The sequence below is a fragment of the Filicampus tigris genome, chromosome 10, assembly GCF_054856515.1.
Source record: "Filicampus tigris isolate MCC_2025a chromosome 10, RoL_Ftig_1.0, whole genome shotgun sequence".
NCBI lineage: Eukaryota > Metazoa > Chordata > Actinopteri > Syngnathiformes > Syngnathidae > Filicampus > Filicampus tigris.
This window is the reverse complement of record NC_141226.1, coordinates 13,880,364-13,903,301: the sequence shown is the minus strand read 5'-3', so window position 1 is coordinate 13,903,301 and position 22,938 is coordinate 13,880,364. Positions and strand designations below refer to the sequence as shown.

The 22,938-nt window shown below is 38.7% G+C and overlaps 1 protein-coding gene across 2 annotated transcripts; it reads right to left on the bottom strand.

Moving 5' to 3' along the window:
* Nucleotides 1-1,211: 1,211 nt before the first annotated feature.
* On the bottom strand, nucleotides 1,212-22,834 carry LOC147140924 (integrin beta-1-like). 2 transcript variants are annotated; one of them, XM_086042844.1, is made up of 16 exons: nucleotides 22,582-22,834; nucleotides 22,422-22,481; nucleotides 14,786-14,852; nucleotides 14,448-14,533; nucleotides 11,953-12,175; nucleotides 11,708-11,878; nucleotides 10,407-10,801; nucleotides 10,131-10,226; nucleotides 9,956-10,045; nucleotides 9,739-9,879; nucleotides 8,385-8,587; nucleotides 7,608-7,846; nucleotides 7,175-7,397; nucleotides 5,795-6,027; nucleotides 3,767-3,933; nucleotides 1,212-2,542 (listed from the first exon to the last, which is right to left on the bottom strand). In XM_086042844.1, the coding sequence occupies exons 3-16, from the start codon at nucleotides 14,850-14,852 to the stop codon at nucleotides 2,477-2,479; spliced, it is 2,400 nt and encodes a 799-aa protein (XP_085898970.1). In that variant the 5' UTR covers nucleotides 22,422-22,481; nucleotides 22,582-22,834; the 3' UTR covers nucleotides 1,212-2,476. The 2 variants fall into 2 exon arrangements, with proteins under 2 accessions (XP_085898970.1, XP_085898971.1); XM_086042845.1 differs by lacking the exons at nucleotides 22,422-22,481; nucleotides 22,582-22,834 and adding an exon at nucleotides 15,881-16,035.
* Between the last annotated feature and the right edge of the window lie 104 nt (nucleotides 22,835-22,938).

The following is a 22,938-nucleotide window of genomic DNA, read 5'->3' as shown; positions in this document are numbered from 1 at the left end:
CCGGCCACCAATCATCAGGAGGCGTGATGGAGGGGATGTTGACGTCATGCGTCACGGGGCAGAGATCGGAACGCAATTGGTCGGCAAGTTCTCGAGAAATTTGGATGGTTTTAAAGGACACTTGTTCGTTTATCTTATCTCTTTTTCATATTACATTATCAGACAAAAGCAAAAACCAAACAGCTGCGTCAACTCACATCCGTTTTAATTGGACTGAAATTTGTCTTTTAGGTGTCAACTTACCAGTGGTGTATCAAAATATGGAGCAATATTGTATTATTATACAATTATACTGTTATGTATGCATTGAATGCTGACAATTTATTTGAAGGTTATTTTATTAATGTACCCTGTCTTAACACTATTTGAAGATTAAAATTACACGAAGTTGTATTGTTTTAAAATTAAGTCCTAATTTTATCATAAGAACATTTTTAATGAGAATAAATTGTTGGCTAACAACAAAAGTATTCATTTTCCTCCAAAATATTGTTTACCTGCATTTTTCAAGAGGTAACTAATGTCAATAGAAAATCGTTGAGAGGGGAACTAAACCCTTTGTTTTTACATTGTAATTGCCATAACTTGTCTAAATGCAGTATTCCGATTCATTTTTGCGTTCGCAGAATAAGAATTAAAAAGATTTAATTAAACCCAATTCAATTTTTATCCAGCTCAGTTGGCCTCTATGTTGGGCAAATCGCCCTGTGCTGTCGACCAAAATTAACGTCACAAATACTGTCGTTACTTTGCGAACGTCATGTGACCAAACACGGAAAAACAGCTTCGCTTCGCCGTCTTCGTGTACGCTGCGATAAATAGCATCAATATACAGTTTGATGACATGGTGGTTTGAACCCAAACTTGCTAAAAATGTATTCAGTACTTTTGTTTGTACTTTTCAATAATTTTGCTAAATTAATCCAACACCATATCATTGATATATTTTATAATAATTAATATTTTACTATAATACCTTGAAACAAGAAAATGTTATTACACATAGCAAAAACAGTAGTCGAACAAATGATAACTAAAATATACCCGTTTTAATTGGACTAATTAATATTTGTCGTTTCAGGTTCATCTTTTTTTGTTGTATTAAGTAATCTACTGCATGTCATAACATTTAATATCAACAACAAAAAACATTTTAGTTGTGATGGTCCCAGATATAAATGAAGCTCAATAGAACAAAATATCAAGACTGATACATTTAAAAAAAATTTATTCAATAAATAATTTCTGAAATACACAAATTCAATTGTGGATGACTTTTTATGTTATTTTTCTAAATAGGCACTTAAAACAACAAATGTAATCAAGTGAAACCTTTTTATCTTAAAAAATGTGTTGAAAAACATTACGTCAGCCCAAATCTTCACAATCCACTTCCTGCTTTCCTTTCTTTGATAACATAAAGTCAATGAGTAAAAAACAAACAAAAATGGCGTGTTTGTGTGTATATTTGGCAATGCTGTGAAGAAGTTAAGCTCCTGAGTTTGCTTGAGAAATAAAACAAGTCTTAAAAACCTCTGTACACTGATTTATGTTTTCATGTTTAAACTGATTGGTTCCAACCATCGATCAAATGCAATCTAATCCAGCACCCTGCATGTTCTATGAATATGGCTTTTTACATAGAACCCAAACACACTGGACAAAGGACGCGTACTGCTGTTACACCAAGAAAAAAAAATCAATTTCACATTCTAACATGATAAAATTGACATTTGATTGATAAATTCAATAAAATGTGCTAAATTTCACGTAGTAACCTGTTAAGTTTCACGTTCTTCCAGTTCAGATCATTGTTGGAGTCTTTTTTTTCCATCTTACAAGTCAAAGTTACAAGCTACACAACCATGCTGCTCTTGTATAATACTAAAAGAAAAATAATAAGGCCAAGTGTTTCAAAAAAAAATTCAAATTTCAAAAGGAGACACACAGGGCTCTGCCAGTGACCTCAACCATAAAATTGCTTTATTTTGTCACACTTGTCATGCTGTAATGTAAACCTTACCATGTTCAAATGTTAAAACTTATCACATTCTAACGTGATGGTGAAGTTGAACTTTCTGGTGTGGCAGCAATACGCAACTCGAACGACATACTGTACGCACTAGATGCCACTTTGTACAGTTTTTCTGGATCAATATCCCATAAAAATACTGATGGCTTGGCTTTGTTGAAAAGGGCACAATTAGGCTATCAGGTACCAAATTAAAAAAAAAAAAAAGAAAGTCTGTGGATCAGTATCAGTACCATGCCTTCTCATGAAAACAATACAAAAAGAAAGCCCACTTTTTTTTTTTTTTTTTTTTTACAAGCAAGACTGTACAAGTTGATGCATAGTAAAATGAGAACAATAGTGGCACAAAATACAAGAGTGACAACACAATAAAGCCCCCCAAAATCCCCCATTTTCTTTTCCATACAGTGTTTCCTTGGAGACCAAGACGCTCAGCTCACTCCATTATTTACCTTCGTACTTTGGATTGACCACTGTGGTAACGGCACTCTTATAGATGGGATTCTCACCCTATAGGGGAAAAAAAACATGGTTTAAAATTTAGTAACTAGTAAGGTAATGGAGTATCAGGGTATCACTAAGAAATAAGACGCAAAGTCATAGCGAACATTGACAGATTTTTACCCGTCTGAATATATATTTGTAATGTCAATAGAAAATTGTTGAAATACTATTGAGAATGATGGTGAGAATTGTGTTCCGCTGAAAATCAAAGACATTTTAATCACAATTTTTCTTAAACATGGGAATAAATCGCAACATTATGAGAAATAGCAAATATGTATAAATATTAATAAATACAAAGTGGCTTTGGTACAAAAGGACTATCAAAGGAGTATTAAAAAAATACAACAAATTACAAGATTAAATTTGGCTTTTATTGACTACAAAAAAAATGTTAGCGTTCAGCAAAATATTTTTTTTCTTAAGATAAAATGTCAATCGCTAAATGGTGATTTACTTTTCATTTTTATTTACACTATGAAAAATATGATCATCACATGAAAAAAGCATTTTATAAAAAAAATGTCACATTTACTACAATGTTTTAATATGAGAAAAATACAATTTTATGTGGCTAAAATTTTATGAGAATTAAAGTTATTTTTACAAAGCTAAAGCAGAAATATTACGAGGACAATTTTTCTAATTACGACAAGACGCTAAAAAAAAAAAATAATAAAAAATTTACAAACCATAATTTTCCGAAAAACAATTATATATATATTATATTAGAGCAATAGTCAAAAAATGTATATGAGTATTTTGCCACTCAAAAAATGTATATGAGTATTTTGCCATTTTAACCAAAAAGATAAAACCCAATTCCCCCCAAAATACAAATACTGTAATATATTTAGTATAGCGCGCTAAGAGCATGCAGATGCAGTATGTGGACAGTGGGGGGTGCTAATGGGAGACATTTCTGTATGAACAGACTAAGCAAGCATTAAGATCATGTCAAGGTCATTACATTTTTGGCGTTTTAAAACCTCCTTTTCCACCCACTTTTAACCATAATGGCTGGCAACCAGTTCAGGGTGTACCCCGCCTGCTGCCTGAAGACAGCTGGCATAGGCTCCAGCACGCCCCCGACCCTTGTGAGGAGTAAGCCGATTGGATAGTGGATGGATGGCTAAGTACAAATATTACGAGGACCAAAAAAAAAAACCCTTTCAATTTTATAAGAAAAAAAAATAATTGTTGTGTTTGCAAAGAAAGCGAGGGACTGACCGTATCCCACTTGGCGTTCATCTTTTCCTTCTCAAATTTAGCGAACTCTCTGCGGTCGTGGATGATCATGAGCAGCTTGAGGATGAGCAGCAGGGCCAATCCGATTAACACGATACCGGCGACCACTCCGGCCACGATCGGGATGATGTCGGGACCCGCCGGGCATTCTGGTAACAAAAAAACCCCCAAAAAACATCAAAGTCAAGTCAAATAAAAACAGCGCTGCAAACATTGAATGGATAAACTCAACAAGGGCCTTTTTTGGGTTATTCCTTTTGTGATGTCGCCACAGAGGCACAACAGTGATGGGGATGATTTGGTCAGTTGACGCAGAACATCATATAAGGATAAATCTGTTTTATTTTATGTTGACTTCGATACTGGTACCGAAACAGCAAAAGCAAAAGCAGCAAAATTAAAACTGAAAGAATCCTTTTTTTTTTTTATTAACTCAAAATATTAGGATATGCAGGAACATTCCAATTCTGTTGTATTTATAAACAGTGACAATTGTTATGTAATATTACTGTAAAATGCAAATCTACTGCATAGCCTCTACCTGCAGATTTTAAAGGGAATAAAATAAAATCAAAAAATAACTTTAATGTAAGCAATGTTAAATCGAACAAACTTTTGCAATGTGCGCATCACTGTGGATTTCATGCACTTCACGGGTTTCAAGCACGTCTGCTTTGAGTTCCCAATCGCTGATAAAATGCGCGGTGGTGGTTTGCGCGGCTTGATGTCCATCCGTCGCAGGTAAGACCCACTCGTTCTTACGACTCGAGTGCATTCAATACCTGAAGCCTGGTCTCTTCCTACAAAGTTGTAATTGTTTTCTCAGTGAAACGTTTTCGACTTTATTTTGTAGTATTTCGTAGTGTGGCTAGAGTGCGCATCATGTAGCGAAAACCAACATCCTCAACTACACTATATGGGCGGAGATCCTTGCAAATATACACAGATGCTGTGCGTGATCGACTTTGTCCCGGGAAAATTAAAAGGGGGTTTTGTTTGCAGTAGAGAACCCACGCTGGTCTGGCCAGGATGCAAATTTAACAAGTCCTTCGGTGACTTTTTGGCTTGCGACTGGTGCTGTGTGATGCCGCTGTAAGCGTCTGTGCATATTCGGCCGACTTCCCCGCCGCTCCTCTGCCCCTAGTGGACCGCCAAGTAATTGCTCAATAATCAATGAACAATAAAGGAGTCTTTACAGCGGCTGTATATTAATTAAAAATAACGATACTTGGCGGAGGCGTATCGATAATCGATCGGAAGGCAAAACATCGTGACGTATCACCATATCGAGATTTTGTCACACTCCTAGCGGGCACACCATCTCCTCTTGCACACACGCAGGAGGAGGCGTGTCACTTAAGATGTTTCTCACATGTCGGTAGACAAGCGGCTTTGCGCATATGCATACTTGCCTTTAAGACACAGCTGGCGAATTACGTGTGTGTGGCTTTTTTTGTTTTTGTTTTTTAAACGAGACGTTTCTCACGCCGAAAATATCACGGTCCGGTACCGGTATCCCGTGCAACACTAACAGAGCCAATAACCAAACCTATAATAATCATAATAACCAAATAACAAGCAAATATATGTAATAATAGAGCCAAATATTACAAGACTAAATATGGCATTTTTTGAGGACAGATGACGAGAATTTTTTTAAACAAAATTGGTCATAATTTTACGAGATTAAAAATCTAAAACATTCTTAAGCGGAAAAAAGTTGTAATTTTATGAGACAAAAATCATTAAAATAAAATATTTCAAGTTTAGAAAAATAACTTCACAATAAAAATAAGGCAGTTTCAAAAAAGTTGTAACTATAGAAGAAATTAGCAACTTTACCAGAATAATTCATTTGTATTTTTATCCATAAAATTGACTGTCTCTTCTACTCTAATCCATATTTTGTGCACAAAGTTTGAGCCAATTGCAAAAACATGTCAACTAGGGTCGTAATCGTGATGCTATTGCCCACTGTGCAGTCCCGTTTGAGCGTGCCAAGTTTCGTACCCAGCATCTCGACCACGTAGACCTCCTTGGTGTCGTTCCTGATGGCGAAGGTGTAGTAGAACCAGCAGTCGTTGGCGTCTCGCTCCTTGCAGTGTGTGAGGGGGAAGCTCTGATCGGTGGGCTGAGGAAGCTTCTCGCGGTCCTTCACCTTGATCAGGACAAAGTCGCTGCAGTCGCGCTCACAGGTGTCCTTCTTCTCGCCCGCCTGGAATGCTCGGCACTGCACGCACTCCCTAAGCACAAAAATAAAAAAGAAGAAAATAAAACACAGACCAAGTTAACTGGAAGAAATAGCTGTCACTTTTGACAGGATTAAAATCAGATTACCACAAAAAGAAAAACTCATTTTATAAACAAAAATTGTTATTTTCAAGTCATGTTACTTAATGTTATTCTTTACAAAAATGAACCTTTAAATCTATGAAAAGACAGTACTAAAGAAAAAAATTGCAGGAGTATGACACTAAGATTGGAACAGAATAATTTGAACAAGAAGTTCATAACAATAACGTTCTGGGGGAAACAAATTACAATTGTATTTTTTTTGTATTTTAAGGAAGCAAGCCTTTTTTTCACTTTTACAAAAATAAAGGAAATCTTCATAATATCACAAGAAAAAAATTGACTGAAGTTGTATTATTGCATGAGGAAATGTCAAGTTGACCAAAATTAAGTTTCAACATCAGAGGACTAAAATCTTAATACGAGCACCATTGCAAGTTTACAATAATAACGTAATATAAGAAAAACAAACAATCTTCATTAAAATAAAGGAATCATTTTACAAGACTACAGTCATAACCAACAATTTTGCAGGAATAACGTCAGAATATTAAAATATAACATTTTACAAGTCACAATTTCATAGAAATGTAATTGTATTTTGCAGTACTGACACTAGTTTAATTTCAGTTAAAAAAATATATATTTTACATGACTTGAGTGTTAACATAATGTCACAACTTTGCATATTTAAAAGAAAAAATGACAATGTTTCTGAAAATAGTCCAATTTTAAGAGATTTACTATTAGGATTTATTAGATTTATAAGAATTTTAAAAAATGTTATAAAAGTGGTCATTAAAATTTATGAAGCTAAAGCGAAAAAAAGAGAAGTCATAATATTTTGTTAGTTTGCAACAAAGACATCATATTAGAGTTTTTTAAATTACAAAAATCTTAATTTTATGAGAGTTGATTAAGGTGAAAAAATGTTAGATTACAAGAACCGCAGAATATGATGGAAAAAAAAGCACATTTACAATAATGTAAATAAAAAAAGACCAAACTTAATGTTAAATGTAAGATTTGTTTTCCCCCTCAATATAGTCCTTCCTGGGAAATTAACTACAATGTTAGCACTTCTTGTTCTGTACTGACTTGTGCTCTGCGCAGACTCCGGGGCAGGTGGGGCAGATCTCACAGGTGGGCCCTTGAAACTTGGGGTTGGTGCATTTGCAGACGCCGCACTCACAGGTTCCCCGGCCGTTGCAGATCTGTCCGTTCTTGGCCAGGCAGGTGGACGTGTCCAAGGAACAGTCGCACGCGCTGCCCGTGTAGTTGTCGTCGCACACGCACACGCGACACTCGCAACGGCCGTGACCTGACAACACACGCGACACAAACTTATTTGCCGGACAGCTACTTAACGAGTAATACGACTTTTTTTGTCTCGAGCTTGAAGAAAAGCAAAAAAGAGGTCTGAAGAAATTGTAGACTTTAAAACCTCTCAGGAAAAAAAATGTTTGTTTTTTTTCTTTAAGAGTCCATTTTGTTTGCATGACTTGACGACGTGGCAGCTACTCATGCCGACCTCCGCAGAGCTTGTTGTTGGAGCGGTCGCAGTTGAAGTTGTCACACTCGCAGTACTTTCCGCTGTAGACCTCAGCGGGGTTCTCTCTCTTCTTGCACTCGCAGGTTCCGCAAACGCAGTCGCCGTTGTTGCTGCAGATGTCCGTGCCATTGTCCTTGCGGCAGTTGGCGTCCAGATCCTCCGTCCGAACCTCATCCGTGCTGCACTCGCACAGGCGCCCGATGCGACCTTCGTTACACCTGATGAAATCAGCGGAATATAACGCTGTCATTCTGATACTATCCTTCTTATAAGAATTACAACCTGTAGTTCAAGATGCCGCTATATTAGTGATTTTTAAGCAATCGTTTTTTACAAGTATACAGGAAAGTCGTGATTTAAAGTTGCGTGCTTCAGTGCGTCGGGCCTCAGCCACCGTGGGGGGGGGGTATGCATTTTGTGCAGTGGATGTGGATATGGGCAATGTGTGCGGACATACGCTCCCATGACAAGCCCAAATTAGCACCATCTGCTTCAGGAAAGAGAGAGGCAATTGCGGCAAAAACTCGACTCACATTTGCAGAGCAAGACTTGACGTGTCATTTCAATGATAGCGCGAGTCGGGAGGGCGCAAGCAAGAGGTTAAAAAACAAAAACAAGCCAAACAAGAGGAAGCTCGTCCTGGGTATGTTGTTAAAATCTCATTAGATAGGAATCTCTGTTTCCAGTCTTTCCAGACTTAAGATTTCACTGTAGTAGTAGTAGAAAAACAACTTCCAAAACCACATCGTCACTTACTTGCAGGCGCCACACTCGAAGGTGCCTTGGCCGTTGTCACACTTTTTGCTGTTGGGCTCTCCCTGGGCCGAGCACTGACACTCGCAGATGAAGTTGAGGATTACTTCCACCTCCTCGGTGAAGCCCAGCGGTTTGATCTTGATGCTCTCGGACTTGCCGTGCGACGGGCACTTCTCTGACTCGATGGAGATCTTGAACGTCACCTGAAGAACACAAAGACAACATCACACATGTGGTGACAAAAAGTCCTAATAATAATAATAATCATAAATCTTATTTCCACAGCGCTTTTCTTCATACGCAAGGCTTTACATAGGGGCACACAAACGGAAAAAAGAGACAAGTAAAAATGTGTACATGGCATAACAATTACAATAAGAGGATACAATTTGTGTAGAAATCATGTGTCAATATTCAAGAGCCGAGGCTGAACTGAATGTTAGGGAATTACCGGTACCTGAATTGTTAAAATGCAGAGTGAGAGACTTCAAGTTGGAATGGTTTGAATTAGTCAAGAAATACAATACAATAAACAATACAATTTTATTTATATAGCACATTTCACAACAGCTAAAGCTGTAACAAAAACAACAACAAAATAGTCATAATACAACAAGTGAAAGCAATAATATTGAGAATTTGATTGTGAAAAATTTGGAATTGTACTGTGAAAAGTGAGGAATTTGTGGGAATTCTTGAAATGTGCTAAGTCCCAAGATGGCCGGAATTCTGTGGATATTTTCAAGTTGTAAATTCATTGGAAATCGGTCAATGAATGTGGAAGGAGAAGGTCGTTATGTAAAATATTTTAATATCTTTTTTGTGTGAAAATGTTGGCAATGTTAATAATAGCGCCGTATATGTTGAAAGAGCTGAACTGTTTCAAGTTGCAATGGTTTGAGTCGGTCAAGAAACTTGGCAGGAGGAGGTCATCGTGAAAATATTTCTTAATTTGGACTTTCTGGAATTTGATTCATTGTTCCAAACACACCGTGAATTTTGTGAAAATTTTAAAGTTGGAATGTTTTGAATCGGCCAAAGAAATGTGGTAGGAGGAGGTCAAATTTGGGAATTTTACTGTAAAAAGTGAGCATGTGAGAATTCTTGGAACCTGAAATACAGTTGCCAAAATTTTCTGAATGAGCCTAACAGTTTTAATTTGGAATGGGAAATGTTTTTTGTTGACCGTCACATTCATTTGATTCGGGTTTCTTATTGTGGAAAATGTTAAATTCTGGGAAAACTTAGAATTTCTGGAATGTGGACATGGTTTGAATGTGAAAGGGCTAAACCAATGAACATTGGCCCAATAATAATAATAACGACAACAATCACGTTTTTATTTCGCACATACCTCATCACCAATGGAGATATTGGAGCACTTCCTGCCGTTCTCGCCGGTCCCCTCCACGCCGTTCTTACAGATGGACTTATAGGTGATGGAAACTCCTTCGGGAAGCCTGCCATTTTCCAGAATGACTTCGGATGACAAAGACTGCGCAAAGGTAATAATTAATACACAGGATAAGAATAATGTTTTAGCTGTAAACTTAATAAATCTGTGCGCTCACGTTGTAGGCGTCGATGATGAGTTTGATGACGTTGCTGGAGTTGGACGACAATGTGCCCACGGCTGATTTGGGAATCAGATTTTTCAGCTCCTGTAGACAAAAAAGAATGCGTGACTTACCCCAAATAAATCTGTGAATAAAGCTTACAAACAAACACGTTGCTGTTGAACAGCACCTTGTAAACAGGCTGGAATTCTTCAGTGACTGCAAAGATGGTCTGGATGTTGTGGTCGCTCAGTTTCTGCACTAAATGGGCGATGGAGGGGTAATCCTGACAAACAATACACAATATTAGCCTATGGGCTTAGCTATGCTAGGTCCACATGTATATATTTTAAAAAATACATTTCCATTACTGCAGCTCATTTAGAAGGCTTCAGCTCAGGTTCTGAACATATGAATCCCGTACTAAAGGCTTTACACTATACTGTACAAGTAAGTGAGTTCTTACATAGTAGTGACTCATAGTGTACATGTTGTTCTCAAGGTGACATTTTCCATCATTGGGGAGCACAATGCCGCCCAATTTGCCATCCCCGGCAAAATGGAATCCGGCGTCTGTGGAGAAGACGAGGAGGCGAGTGACGTTCCTCCAGCCGATCTGCTCCTCACACACGGCCACCTGCATGATGGCGTCAAAGCCTCCCTCGGGAGAGTCCAGGTTTCCCGAGATCTGCTGCTGGCTGACCAGCTGGTTGAACTGGTCGCCCTTGTTGGTCAGCTTCAGGACATTCTTGTAGCTGAAGGGGCTGGTGCAGTTCTGGTTGCCCGTGCATGGGTTCTTGTAGCGCGCCGGAGTGGTGCTAATGTACGGCATCACCGTCTTCTCCACAAATGAGCCGAACCCTGGCGGAGGAGACACCACTTTTAGGTCACGGTACTTGTGGATTCCAGAACTGAAGCTCAACTTCCATCTAAATTTACAGAACATTTTCTTCTGGTAGTTCTTAGAACTAAAGCAGCATTTTCATCTAAAATTCCAGTAAACTTTATAGTTGTTGGAACTACGTAAAGGTGCATGATTTTTACCTCCAATTTCCGGGAATTTTAGCTGTTGTTAATAGAACTACTATAAAGGGGCATCTTGTCGTCTAAGATTTCAGGACCTTGTAGTTCTTTGTACTTCAAGTTTCCTAAAACAAAGGTTTAATCCTCACCTAAAATTCCTGGGACTTTTAGTCTTGATATTTCCTGGAACTAAAGCCACATTTGCACTCAAAATTCCATAAAACTTTGGGTTTTGGTACTTCAAGTTTCTAGACCTGAAGTACTTTTCCCACCTCAAATTCCAGGAACCGAAGCTGCATTTCCCTCTTAAAGTTCCAGGACCTTTTGTTAGTATTTCTAGTTCCTGGCACTCTTCCGTCCCAAAAAAGACTTGTGCCTCCTGTTACTTGTAACTCCTGGAACTAAAGCAGAATATCCCAGTCAAGGTTCCAAGCTGGATTTCTACAAAGAATTATTTCTTCTTGGTAGCCGCAGTACACAGAAGAAAATGTTGCGTAAAGGTCTAGGGACTTTCAGTTGCTGGTACCTGTATTTCCTGGTACTAAAAGGTTTGGTGCTGCAGACCACTCCACAAAAGGTACCTAGACCTCTCAACGGTACTACCCCCAAACAGGGTCTTCTGTCAGTGCTGATCAATGACTCCAGTAAATGACCCCATTGAATGTAGACAAGAATCCTTGTGGTCCAAATACACAATGCTCCTGTTCCATGGAAATGCGCCATGAGTAAAGACGTTTTCCTCACCAATCCTGAAGTCTGAGGTGATGGTCTGCATTTCCCTCATGAGGTCTGTGCCCAGGTTCTTGACGTTGTCCAGATCGTCCTTCATGGAGAAGGACAGGTCCATCAAGTAGTACAGGTCTATGGGATAGTCCTCAGCTCGCTTGAACTTCAGATCAAATGTCTGCGGCTCGCCTGCGGCATCAATCACCAAAGTCAGCTCACAGGAAATGGCTTTTCAAAATAATATTTCTAAAACAGACACATACCGGATCTGAGGGTGAGGGTGAGCTTCTGAGGCTGGATCTGTGTGATCTGCTCGGGTTTGGGCTTTTCAGTCTCGTCCTTCTTGCGGTTGGTGACCGGTTTATTCTTGTTGATCACGATGCTGCCGCGAGGGTTCTCGATTTTGGCCACGTTGCACTTTCTGGTCTTCAGAGACTCCAGGTCATCACAGCGAGCAGACTTTGACTCGCCCACCGAGAGGAAGCCCTGACCGACCCACAGAAGATGACATCATCTTAAAAATTGTGTCTGTCCAGGCACTGGGTAAACATGGACATCTAATTTGAATTCATATTTGTTGATTGTTAGCCTTTTAAAGGCAACAATAAAACACATTTGGTCACTTAAACTTGAGTCTAATGGATTCCTTCCTGAAAAAGCAGTAGAATCATGTGACTTCTGCCAGTCAGTCAGAAGAACGGTAGGCTATAGTGGTGTTCCCCCACATATAGTAGCACAATTCGCTACTCACGCGGACCCAACATAAAATAAGAGTCGATTCTTATTTCCCCAGAAAAAAATGTTTATTTCAAGCCTTTTCCTTTCTTTAGTCATCAGCAGTTGCACATAGGTTGGTTTCACCCAAAACATAGTTTCTGACCAAAAAGCAGGAAAAAAAATGTCTTTGAAGTGGAAGTCAACCCAAACATATTTTCTCAAGAATATGTTCTATGCAGGCCCACTAGTTGAAACCAGGCATTCTGATTAATACTGCATTTGTGGAATATGAGTTAAGCAGCAAAATCCACCCATCTCAAGGGGCGGCCAATTTGTCACTTCTGTCGACTGTAAATGACATCACAGAAGCTCAGGGCTCAGATAACGACCAATCATGGCTCAGCTTCAGAAAACAGGTGAGATGCGATCGGTCATTACCTGAGCCCTAGGCAACTTTGATGTCATTTTCAGTCGCGAGAAGTGACAAAAGGGCCGCTCCCTGAAATGGCTAAAAACGTGTGTATTTTGCTGCTTAACTCATATTCCACAAACTCAATAATAATCAGAATGCCATGTTTAAACTAGTGGGCCTGTATAGAACATATTATTAAAAAAAAAAACATGTTTCTGTTGAATTCCACTTCAAGCACAACACTGACTGACAAATATTTTTGGCTTTTATGACTTCAAAAAATAAAACTACAAAAACAAGCAAGAGAAAGGACTTTCTTTACAAATCTACAACGATGAAATACACCATGAGCGACACTGACTCACCGCATTGCTCAACTTGAATGTCATTGGCTTTCTTACATGGACTTCGTCATTCACTCCATGAACCGTTATCTCCGTTTTCAACTAAATACCGTGACACATGCTCTGTTTATACTGTACATACTCCAGGTGTAAGGTGGAAACTTGTCTGACATTTAACACATTAGCATTTCTCTCCCTTATAAATCGGCGTGACAAGCAGCGATTCACCCTCCAATCTTTATCTTCTACTCAAAGGCTGTGCCGATACCAAATCCAAATGCAATACTACATCTACACAAACATGTGTAGTCATTACACTGGTTTACAAACCTGATTTAAATAAAACATTCTTGGAATTTTGTTCCCTGTGAAGGATTAAAGACAAAATTCAGGCATAGGAGTTGAGAATGGATAATGCATGAATGTTAAAGGACAAGAATTCTTATTTGGTCTGTCAACTTGAGTCAAAAGGGACACCATGCATCACAATAAGGAAGTAAAATCATGCGATTTCTGCCAGCCAGTCAGCGAAGGACGGTTCATGATGATGAATATGTCCTATAAAGGATTCATGACAAAATTCAAGCACAGAGAGGAGTTGAGAATCTGAGAAGTAAACAATTTGGTGGCAATCAAAAACAAGATTGTTGGGCCTTGGTGGAGGTCTATGTTCGACTTTCTGCCCATTTCACATGGCTGATGTGGAAGTATCATGGTGCTGGAATTTGTCTTGTTCAGAGTGGCAAGATGGAACTTGTACAATGACAGCGCATACCAACTAGCATGTTATGACAACAACTTAAGTTGTAGTTTACGTCTTTATGTTTATGTATGATTTTTATTTCAATAGCACTTTGTATGCAGCTGGGGTTATTTTTAAAGTGTTCTATGAATAAAGTTGAGTTGAGTACAGTAAATCAGTATGTCTGTGTTATAGTGCCCCAGGTGGTCAAGGCACACACATCAGAAGGAGCAATACAGCACAATGTCCACTGATTGAAGCAAAACGACAAAACTGGCATTTTTTACAGTCCATTCAATTGTGTTATTATTAATGTGTTTTTTGTAAAAAAAAAAAAAAAATTAAAAAGTATAATATCATGTAGTGCTAGTTTCCTCATTTAAAAATGTTTTTGGTTTTTTTGGGGGAGGCTAGAACGGATTCATGTCATTTCCGTTCATGTCACTGTTGGAAAATGACACAAAGTTGTCAATGACAAATGGTTTTAGAACCCGACCAGAGTTTCAAGTGTGCTGACCCAATTCTTTCAATGAAGCAACTGACCTCATCCGTGCACCAGCCGCATGACTCGGCCACTTGGATGCATTGGCCGCACGACTGAGCGTTGGCCTTGATGCACACGCTTCCCTCTGAAAGGGGAAAAAACATTTATGTAAGTAGCAGCTGCCAGTAAGTATGGCTGGACCATTCACACTCATATATACTCCCCTGTCAGTCAAATTTTGCAACATATGCTCTAAAAACATGTTCTAAACAGTTTTAGAAACAGACTTTTTTTTTCCCCCAATGCAGTTCGGCCTAATACTAGTACTGTATAATATATTGTTATGTGGAAGGATATAGCGCCACCTGTTGTTGCAGAAGTACATTTTGTGTCTTACCTTGTTGCGCTCGGATAAAGCTCAGAAGTGCTAACGTTGATGCTAGTACAATTAGCCGTGGATCCATCTGGAGACAAACAAAAAAATAAATGTTAAAAAAAAAATCAATTCAGTTAAATTCAAATATATCACATATATGGACAAAAATTATTGGGGCACATACAGTAAGTGGAGAAATGGAATTTGCACGTAAATGTTAAGACATCTACATGAAGTGAAAAAGTGAAGAAAATAAATGGGAACAAAAGTATGGGACACTAACGAGACGTCAAACGTGAAGTTTGGATAAAAAAATTGGGACACCTATGTAGTATGTATGTGGTGAGTGTGGAGATCAGGAAAAAGTCTTGTGACAAATGCACAAAGTGAAAAGTACAGAAAATGTGGACAAAAGCAGAAAAATTGAAGAAGATATGAATTAGCATTAAGTACTGGGACTGCACCTTTTACATTACATATATAAGTGTAGGTGGAGTAAGAGTTAGCATAAAAAGTATGAGTATATGAAGGATGTATCACACCTCATTGTCCTTCATTAGCTATGGAGGACCAACATGACCAAATAAGGAGGAAGCACCACCAGCCTGGAGTTTGTTGACATCGTTTAACAGCTCATCAGAACCACCATGATGATGATCCATAGTAAAAATAGTAATATATATTTAGGTGTTCACACCCAATTCATCTTTTGTACCTTCATCCTGACATTAGTCAACAGCGCAAGAAAAACTGGGAAATAATGACCACCACAATGACCACAGAAAGGAAAAAAAGAAAGAAAAAAAACTCTACGTGTCCAATGCCCGTATTTGGTCAGACTGAATCTCAGCCATCCCAGTGACACAACAAAATGGCTTTCCCCGTGGAGCGCTAGCTAACAGCTGTGCGCTAAAACAGGAAACAGAAGGGTGGATGTTGTTTAACATCCTCCTCAATGTTAAATTCACACCTCATATGTACAGAAAACAAAAAAGAATACTTGCAAAGCTGCTCTAACCATACACATCCTGTCACAGAAGGTCATGTGACCAGCTTGCCATCAGTTTCACACTGACATGACCACAATATTATTAGCAAAAATGAGATGCTACTTACTCGTTTGCTTTCAACATTAGGACCGTTTTATTGTTTTACTAGTATTAACAGTGGATAACTTCTTTTTATGCTTGAGATAAACAATAATCACAAAGAAATTCACAAAAGACAATCAATGTTCTGTTCTCTTTGCTTGTCGTCCATGCCTGAAAGAAGCTTCCAGTACAAGCTAATATTTAGCTTTGATGTAAACAAGACTTTCTATGGTGAACTGGAGGAGGCGGAGTCCACACACGATGTCATGGTATAATAATTCTTCACTTATGCATCATGTTTTCAAATAGGCTCATGTTAGCAACGAGTACATTAAAGGAAGAGGTGGGCTTAAGCATTTAACAGATTTACAAGATGCTTTTGTTCAAGACTGAATGAAAGCCAGTCGTCCACAGAGTGTAGCGTCCCTTTGCACCTGGATTCAATCTGCAGTGGGAAACCGCAATTCTGTGCTGCAGGGGCACACCATGTGATTGAGACATTTCTTGGCTAACAACCATGTCCATGCACCTCCGTGGTGGTGAAATTGGCTGAGATATGCCCCAGCCAATCACAGACAAAGAATGAGCTCCAGCCATTAATGGGAGTGTTGAGTTTCAACAAACTTCACACACTTGATCAACTGCTGCACTAGGTTGACACAATTTTATTCTGGAATTTGCTGAGGATTTTGTTGTCATCGAAAACACAGAATAGCTATTTTTGGTTTGGCACATGTAGACAGACAATACGGCAATATTATATCATAGGTATATATTATTTATCCCCTGTAAAAAATGACTAATACCACTGTAGTCTACTGAGTCAGAGTAGTATTAATTATTGGCATTTCTATTCACATTAATGGGGAAAGATGATTTCAAATATGAGTGATTTGAGTTACAACACGGTGACAGAAACCCCCCCAAAAACTCTAAGCACATGTATATGCTTTAATTTGGTGGAAGAGGCAATTATACATAACAACTGAACTTAAACTAATATTTAACTGTATAGTTCCCATCAAAAATCACATTTCCACAAAGCATAACAGTACAGCTTGGATCAATTTGTCCTGATGAGTACCATTGTTGGGGCGTGTCAGCAGAGCATCAAGCAAGAAAAAGGGTACAGTGTTGTGTATGTTCTAGTAATGTAGCCAGAGCGTCAAGCTTGAAAGACGGCCCAGTATCATGCGAGGACATGTAAGCAGCATGTAGCGGGAGTATAAAATAAATCATTGAGCCTTTATGTTTTTACACTCCCTGGTCTTTGTTAGGCACTTGCTCTTCTGATTGTTAATTAACCAGCCGCTTCTTGATCACGTCTGAGAAAGGACACTCACCGACATGACTCACATTTGGACTTTTATCTCACTTGTATTAAATACAGATAAATTAACAACAGAAATGTGGCCATTTTGTTTAATAAGTCAGCCAAATGCCAGCTTGCTGTTAAGATTCAAAGGACATCTGCTAAAGTTTAGCTGTTCAACTTCACAACCTGGTAACACTATTTGTTTACGTGTAGCAAAACCTTTTGCAACAAAACTACAAAAGTGACTATTTTTGCACCCTACTTCCTGTTATGCTTTGCTGATATACAGCTTCCTCCTCTGCTTTTTTTGAAATTAATACAGTTAAAGAACATTTTGATGGCTGTTAGAGAGCTGGGTGTTACTTTTAGGGGTCATGTGGTGGTCTCCATACCATTTGTGCACCCATCCCCCCTTCTCTCTTGCCAGCCGGTCAGACGGATGGTGCACCCCCACCTGCTACTTGTGCTAGTCCACTTTCAGACCATTAAGAACAACCCACACCCCCCCACACCCACACACAGACACACCAAACAAACACTCCCAGCCTGACTCCACAATTATTCCACAGATCAAAACCACGCCCTACAGCAGCCACAATTCCTCATTCCAGACTACAAGCAAGAGCATTTTCATTTCTGTCAGGACAGGTCACAGTTAACTCAGCTATCAGATCATTCAAATTGTTAAAAGAAAACCCTTCATCTAATGATCAAATGATTTTTTTGTTTTAAAGACTGATGTAAACACTTTCAAATCATACCCAATAAAATAGGCCACAGTGGCAGTTAATATGTGGTTAGACATTGAGCTATTTAGTAGAGAATTTAAACAACAAATTGGACCAAACCAGATGGGAATAAAACTAAGCCGAGCTAAAATATGAGTTTTCACTGAGGGCTAATGAACGACAACGCCAACCCCCCAAAAAAGTTGGTTTTTTTGCAACATTACACACAAAGACCATTAGTTACGTGGCAATGACGTTTCCAAAACACATTTCCAAATCTGCCTTAAAAAGTTTGCATTAGCAAGCGAACAGATCATGCAACATACCAATGGGCTGCGTGTGGCTATTCTGTAAGCGAACAAAGTGGTGACGGTTAGTGGGTCACATGGAGAAGATCCCAAACCTCCAGAATCCAGACCCCCTCTCATGAATGAGCTCATACATTCCAACTTAACCACATCCACATTACAGATGCTGTGCTGGAAAAAATGAACTGGAGTTTTTCTTCTGCGGAGCTCGCCGTGTCACGCTGACGTTCACGCCAAGTTCCGTGATGCTCAACATACGAGCGAAGAGCACGGATCAGTTTGAAAGATGTTCCAGTGATGACATAATTTTTTCATTTGCGTGACGATGAAAGTCAAGTCGAGTGAACCGTCGCCATTGGAGGGGTTTGAGGACCAAGCCACAATGCAAAAACTCCACACACACAATATACCGTCATGGCTGACCACTTCCTTCTGTACCAACGCATGACAGTGATCCATTTTCAACAAAACAGACTTACTAAATGTGTCTAATCCAAGTATTTTTACTCGTTATTGAGTAAAAAAAAATTAATAAATCCAGCCTTTCAATCTTGAGGCAACGTATAGTTGTACAATACTTTTCCCACACTTTTGAGTGTTAATAGATTTGTTGTCAAGCTATTTTCAATGCTTTAAATTGGTTGATAAAGCATAATAATGACAACACAGACCAATAGTATCTATTTGGAAAAAATATTAAACCGGAGACACCAACTGAAAACATTAGTATACGTTCTATATAATTTTGTTTAATGCACATGTATGTTTAATAAACATTATAGAATTGTATCTAACAATTGTTTAATCAATTGATTAAAGTAATTTTAAAATGAGAAGAAATTGTGTTATAATTTATATAAACTGTTTTAAATATCGCTGTTGTCGGGCAGAATCCTCGCATCACTTCTCAGAAAAACAAAAACTACGGCATGCTTGTTAAGCCTCTTTGCATCGTCAAAGAGAGCGAGCCATTTTAAATACTTATGATTGGTCAATAATTAATAACTGAACTGAACAACAGTTATTGAGTTGTAAAAAAAATAAAGATATTGGGCAAATTTGGTAATAGGAGTTTTCCACCCAATAGTGAGGATACGTTACATGTAGGTCTATATAATAGAAGTAAAAGTTAGTTGAAATTTGTATTTATTTTATAAATTATTTGATTGTACAGTTAACAAAAGTTTCAAAATGTAAATTAATTAGAACAAACTATTTTACTTCCACACTTTTTTTCTGAATTAAACATTTACTTTTTCAAAATCAAATTTGGTCCTTGAGCACAAAGGTTCGGCCACAAACCTACGAATGTTCAAATGTGACATGACCAATAAATTGTAAATGACAACAACAAATAAAATCACTTGACACGAATTGAAAACTTGACAATGTTGTGCTCCACTTTGGAGGCTTAACTGTAGAACACGTCATCATCCATGACTCAAAGATGACAACTAGGCGAGTGGGAGGAGGAGGAGGGAGAATGAGGTGGTCTTGGATTGTGTAACAAATAACCTCGCAGACTCTTATACAGCGCCTCTGGAAAAAGTCTTTAAGGCGTTGCTAAGGAAATGACTCACTGTCCCTCATGTCGCCAATCAACTGGACAAATCCTTCACATTTGCTGTGACTTAACTTCTAAAGATTTTATTTTCTATTTGTTGCTATACGACATGAACAATTCAACATGAACAAACATAGCTTCAGTCTACAATTCCTTAGCGGGAAGTCAGCCGGGCAGCCAGGCAGGCCTGACAAGTCCCGACTTGACCAAGAAGAGAATGACATCTGCAGTCACGTCCGACCAGAAGATTTTGGTTAACCAGCAGAGTGCGAGCCAAGACCTCCATGTCGACAACTGGACTTGATACACACAATAAAACAGAACCGCACTGCGGTCTCCCGGGAGACTTTCAGAGCACGCTTTGTCGCAAGCATGTCAGACAAAAGGAAGTAAAAAAAGACGTGTAAAGTTGTACTGATAAACTACAATATGGGAAACCCAGACTAAATGGAGGCAGCCTCTTTAAAATACGTCTTCATTCAATCTAATGTCAAAATGTTTAATCAAACATATCACAAACAGAACAGTAATTACTCAAAATCCTGAAAAATAACAAAATATTCACTTGAAAGGACACATCAAAACATCTCATAAAGTCCTGTAGATATTAATATAATCTGACATTAGTTTTTTCAGAATTCGTGGGCTCGTAATGCAAACGCCAAAAAAATAGTCTAAACTCTTGTTTTATTATTATATGTGTGCACGTTTCTCATGTTTTATTCATTAATCAGCTTGCATTTGCAGCGAAACATTGGCGTAAGTTGAAAGTCATACAAATCAGTATCCGACCAAAATTTGAGCAAAAAGTTACCCTTAAATTAGCGTTTCATACATTTGTACTGGAAACTCAGTTAGCTAATGCTAAAAATGATAGTACTGTTAATCCGCAAAGTGAAAAGTGCGATCTAACTAAATCCTTAATACTAAAAAAGGTGGTTTTTTTTTTTTTTTAATTTTTCTTTTTTTAATTCACTCAGAATTGTGGTCTCCGGCCACCGCCAGTTGCCCATCCTTGGCCTAGCTTGTTGTCAAAGTTAAACTATGCATTTTATGTTGTTATGTAAGGATAAGCAGTTTGAATAATGGATGGATGTTGTAATTGAGCGCAGGTGTCAAACTCAAGGCCCGGGGACCAGATCTGGCAACTTCCATGACTCTTGCTAAAACATGTACCAAAATTTCATAGTCATCAAACGATAACTTGCAACAATTTTTGGTTACCCTTTTTACACTAACTTGAAGAACAACTGAACAAACTATCATCCTTGACTTCTGATTTCAAAACTAGTAATACATCAATTTGTTGTGGACGTGTAATTCAAAGAGACAATTACACATGTACTGTATTTGGTTTCAGTGTCATAACGGCACTCTGAGGGAAGCAGTAACTGCAAAGTGGTCCACGACAAAAATGAGTTTGACCCCTGTAAATAGAGTAAAAGGCCCAATCCCAACACCCACACTTGCACCCTACGGTCTTCATTGACGTGTACACGTAGTCGAAGTGCACCTAGTGTTCGAGAGCGCAGGTTACAAGTGTACAAAAATTGCAGAATTGGGACAGTGCGTGTGACGTCATCGACTTATGCCGCTGCGTCAGCGAGCATGGCGGCACGGGTTGTTGTTATGGCAATTTTGCTGTTAAAAATTATATTAATACTTCAGTAAAGTAGTAGTGAAGTAAAACTTGGGCTTGATGTTCCAGTCCATGGGAGCTATGGCTCCATTATTTGGACTATTTGCGGCTCCTGCACGATATGCGTGCATGCATGCGCACAAATTTGCTAAGTAGGACAAAATACGTAGGTAAACTGTGACTTTAAAACATCGACTGAAATTACATATATACAAATGATAAACTTTGTAATGATTTGATATTTACACTTGAAGATACTTTTTTCGGCACAGGTAAAGGAATTCCACCGAATGCCGTCAGTTTCACGGTATTTGGGTCAAATCCGCAACGAATTGTGGGTCAGCCATGGAAGCTGGCTCAGCCGAAGTGTGGAACAAGGGCGCAAAGAGGGTGGGGCGACAGAGCACTTCGCAGTATTGGGACACCCGACACACTCGTACCCTGGGAGGGAACGCGCAAGTGAGGGGCACAAGGGTGCTCCTTTCTCTGGGCCAAAGTCTGAAAAGTGTCATTCTTCTTTTTGTGTTTTTGCGCAACGACTGGGACTCATCATCGCCCCCAGAGACCCAAAGTGGTATTACAAGACCAATCAGACCAGTCGGCTATCTTCAACTGAACACCAACATTACAAATACTATTTCTTGACAATGTACAGAATAAATAATACCAGGTGTTGCTATATACATGTACATTTCACGTATTTTAATGGAAGATTTCCATAAACCACGTGCAAAATGACAATGAAATCAATAAAGAGAGCCAATTAGACTCTGACCTACTTTCTGTTCAAACTTTCACACTTTATTTTGAGTAGATTAACGCAATAAACATGTTTCACTTTAAAGCAGATACACGGATGCATGTGGTTTTGAAAGTATCTTTTCTTTCGAATGTTAAAACCACAGCCTAAAGGAGTAGCCCGGAGACACACATTCCATCTTTTGTCGTGGCAACACGAACGTCTAAAGGTGAACAAAGTGTGCCAAAGTCCATTATTAGGAATAAAATTTACCTTGGTCTGACACTTAGATCCAGTAGAGTCACGATGACATTTAGTATTCCACCAAAATGTCTTGTTTTACCCAAAAAAAGAAGAAAAGTTTAAGAATAGTAGCGCGGTAACGGCTAGCTTAAAAAAATGCCAGGCTTCGCTTGGTTTCTCTCTCTCTTACTCGGACAACTCTGCCACAGCTTTGGTGAACTTTTGGTCTTGTTTTATAATTTTCTAACTAATACTTAGTCACTAGAAGTTACAAAAGATAAACGCCGAGAAGAGTCTTCATCGACTGATTCGACACTGTTGTTCCTTTTCCTGGGAACAACTTCGCTTTTTTTTTCATGAGGTGCCCCACTGATGAACTGAACAAGCCTCTTCTTCTTCTAAAGCGACACACCCCGCCCATCCGGCAACAACGGCGGCACATAGCGGCCATTGAAACAAGCACACCTGAGGGAGCAAGTAACAAGGCTTCGATACGTCAGAGCGGTCACCATATTGCTGCAGTCAAAGTCGCCGCCAAGGCATATTA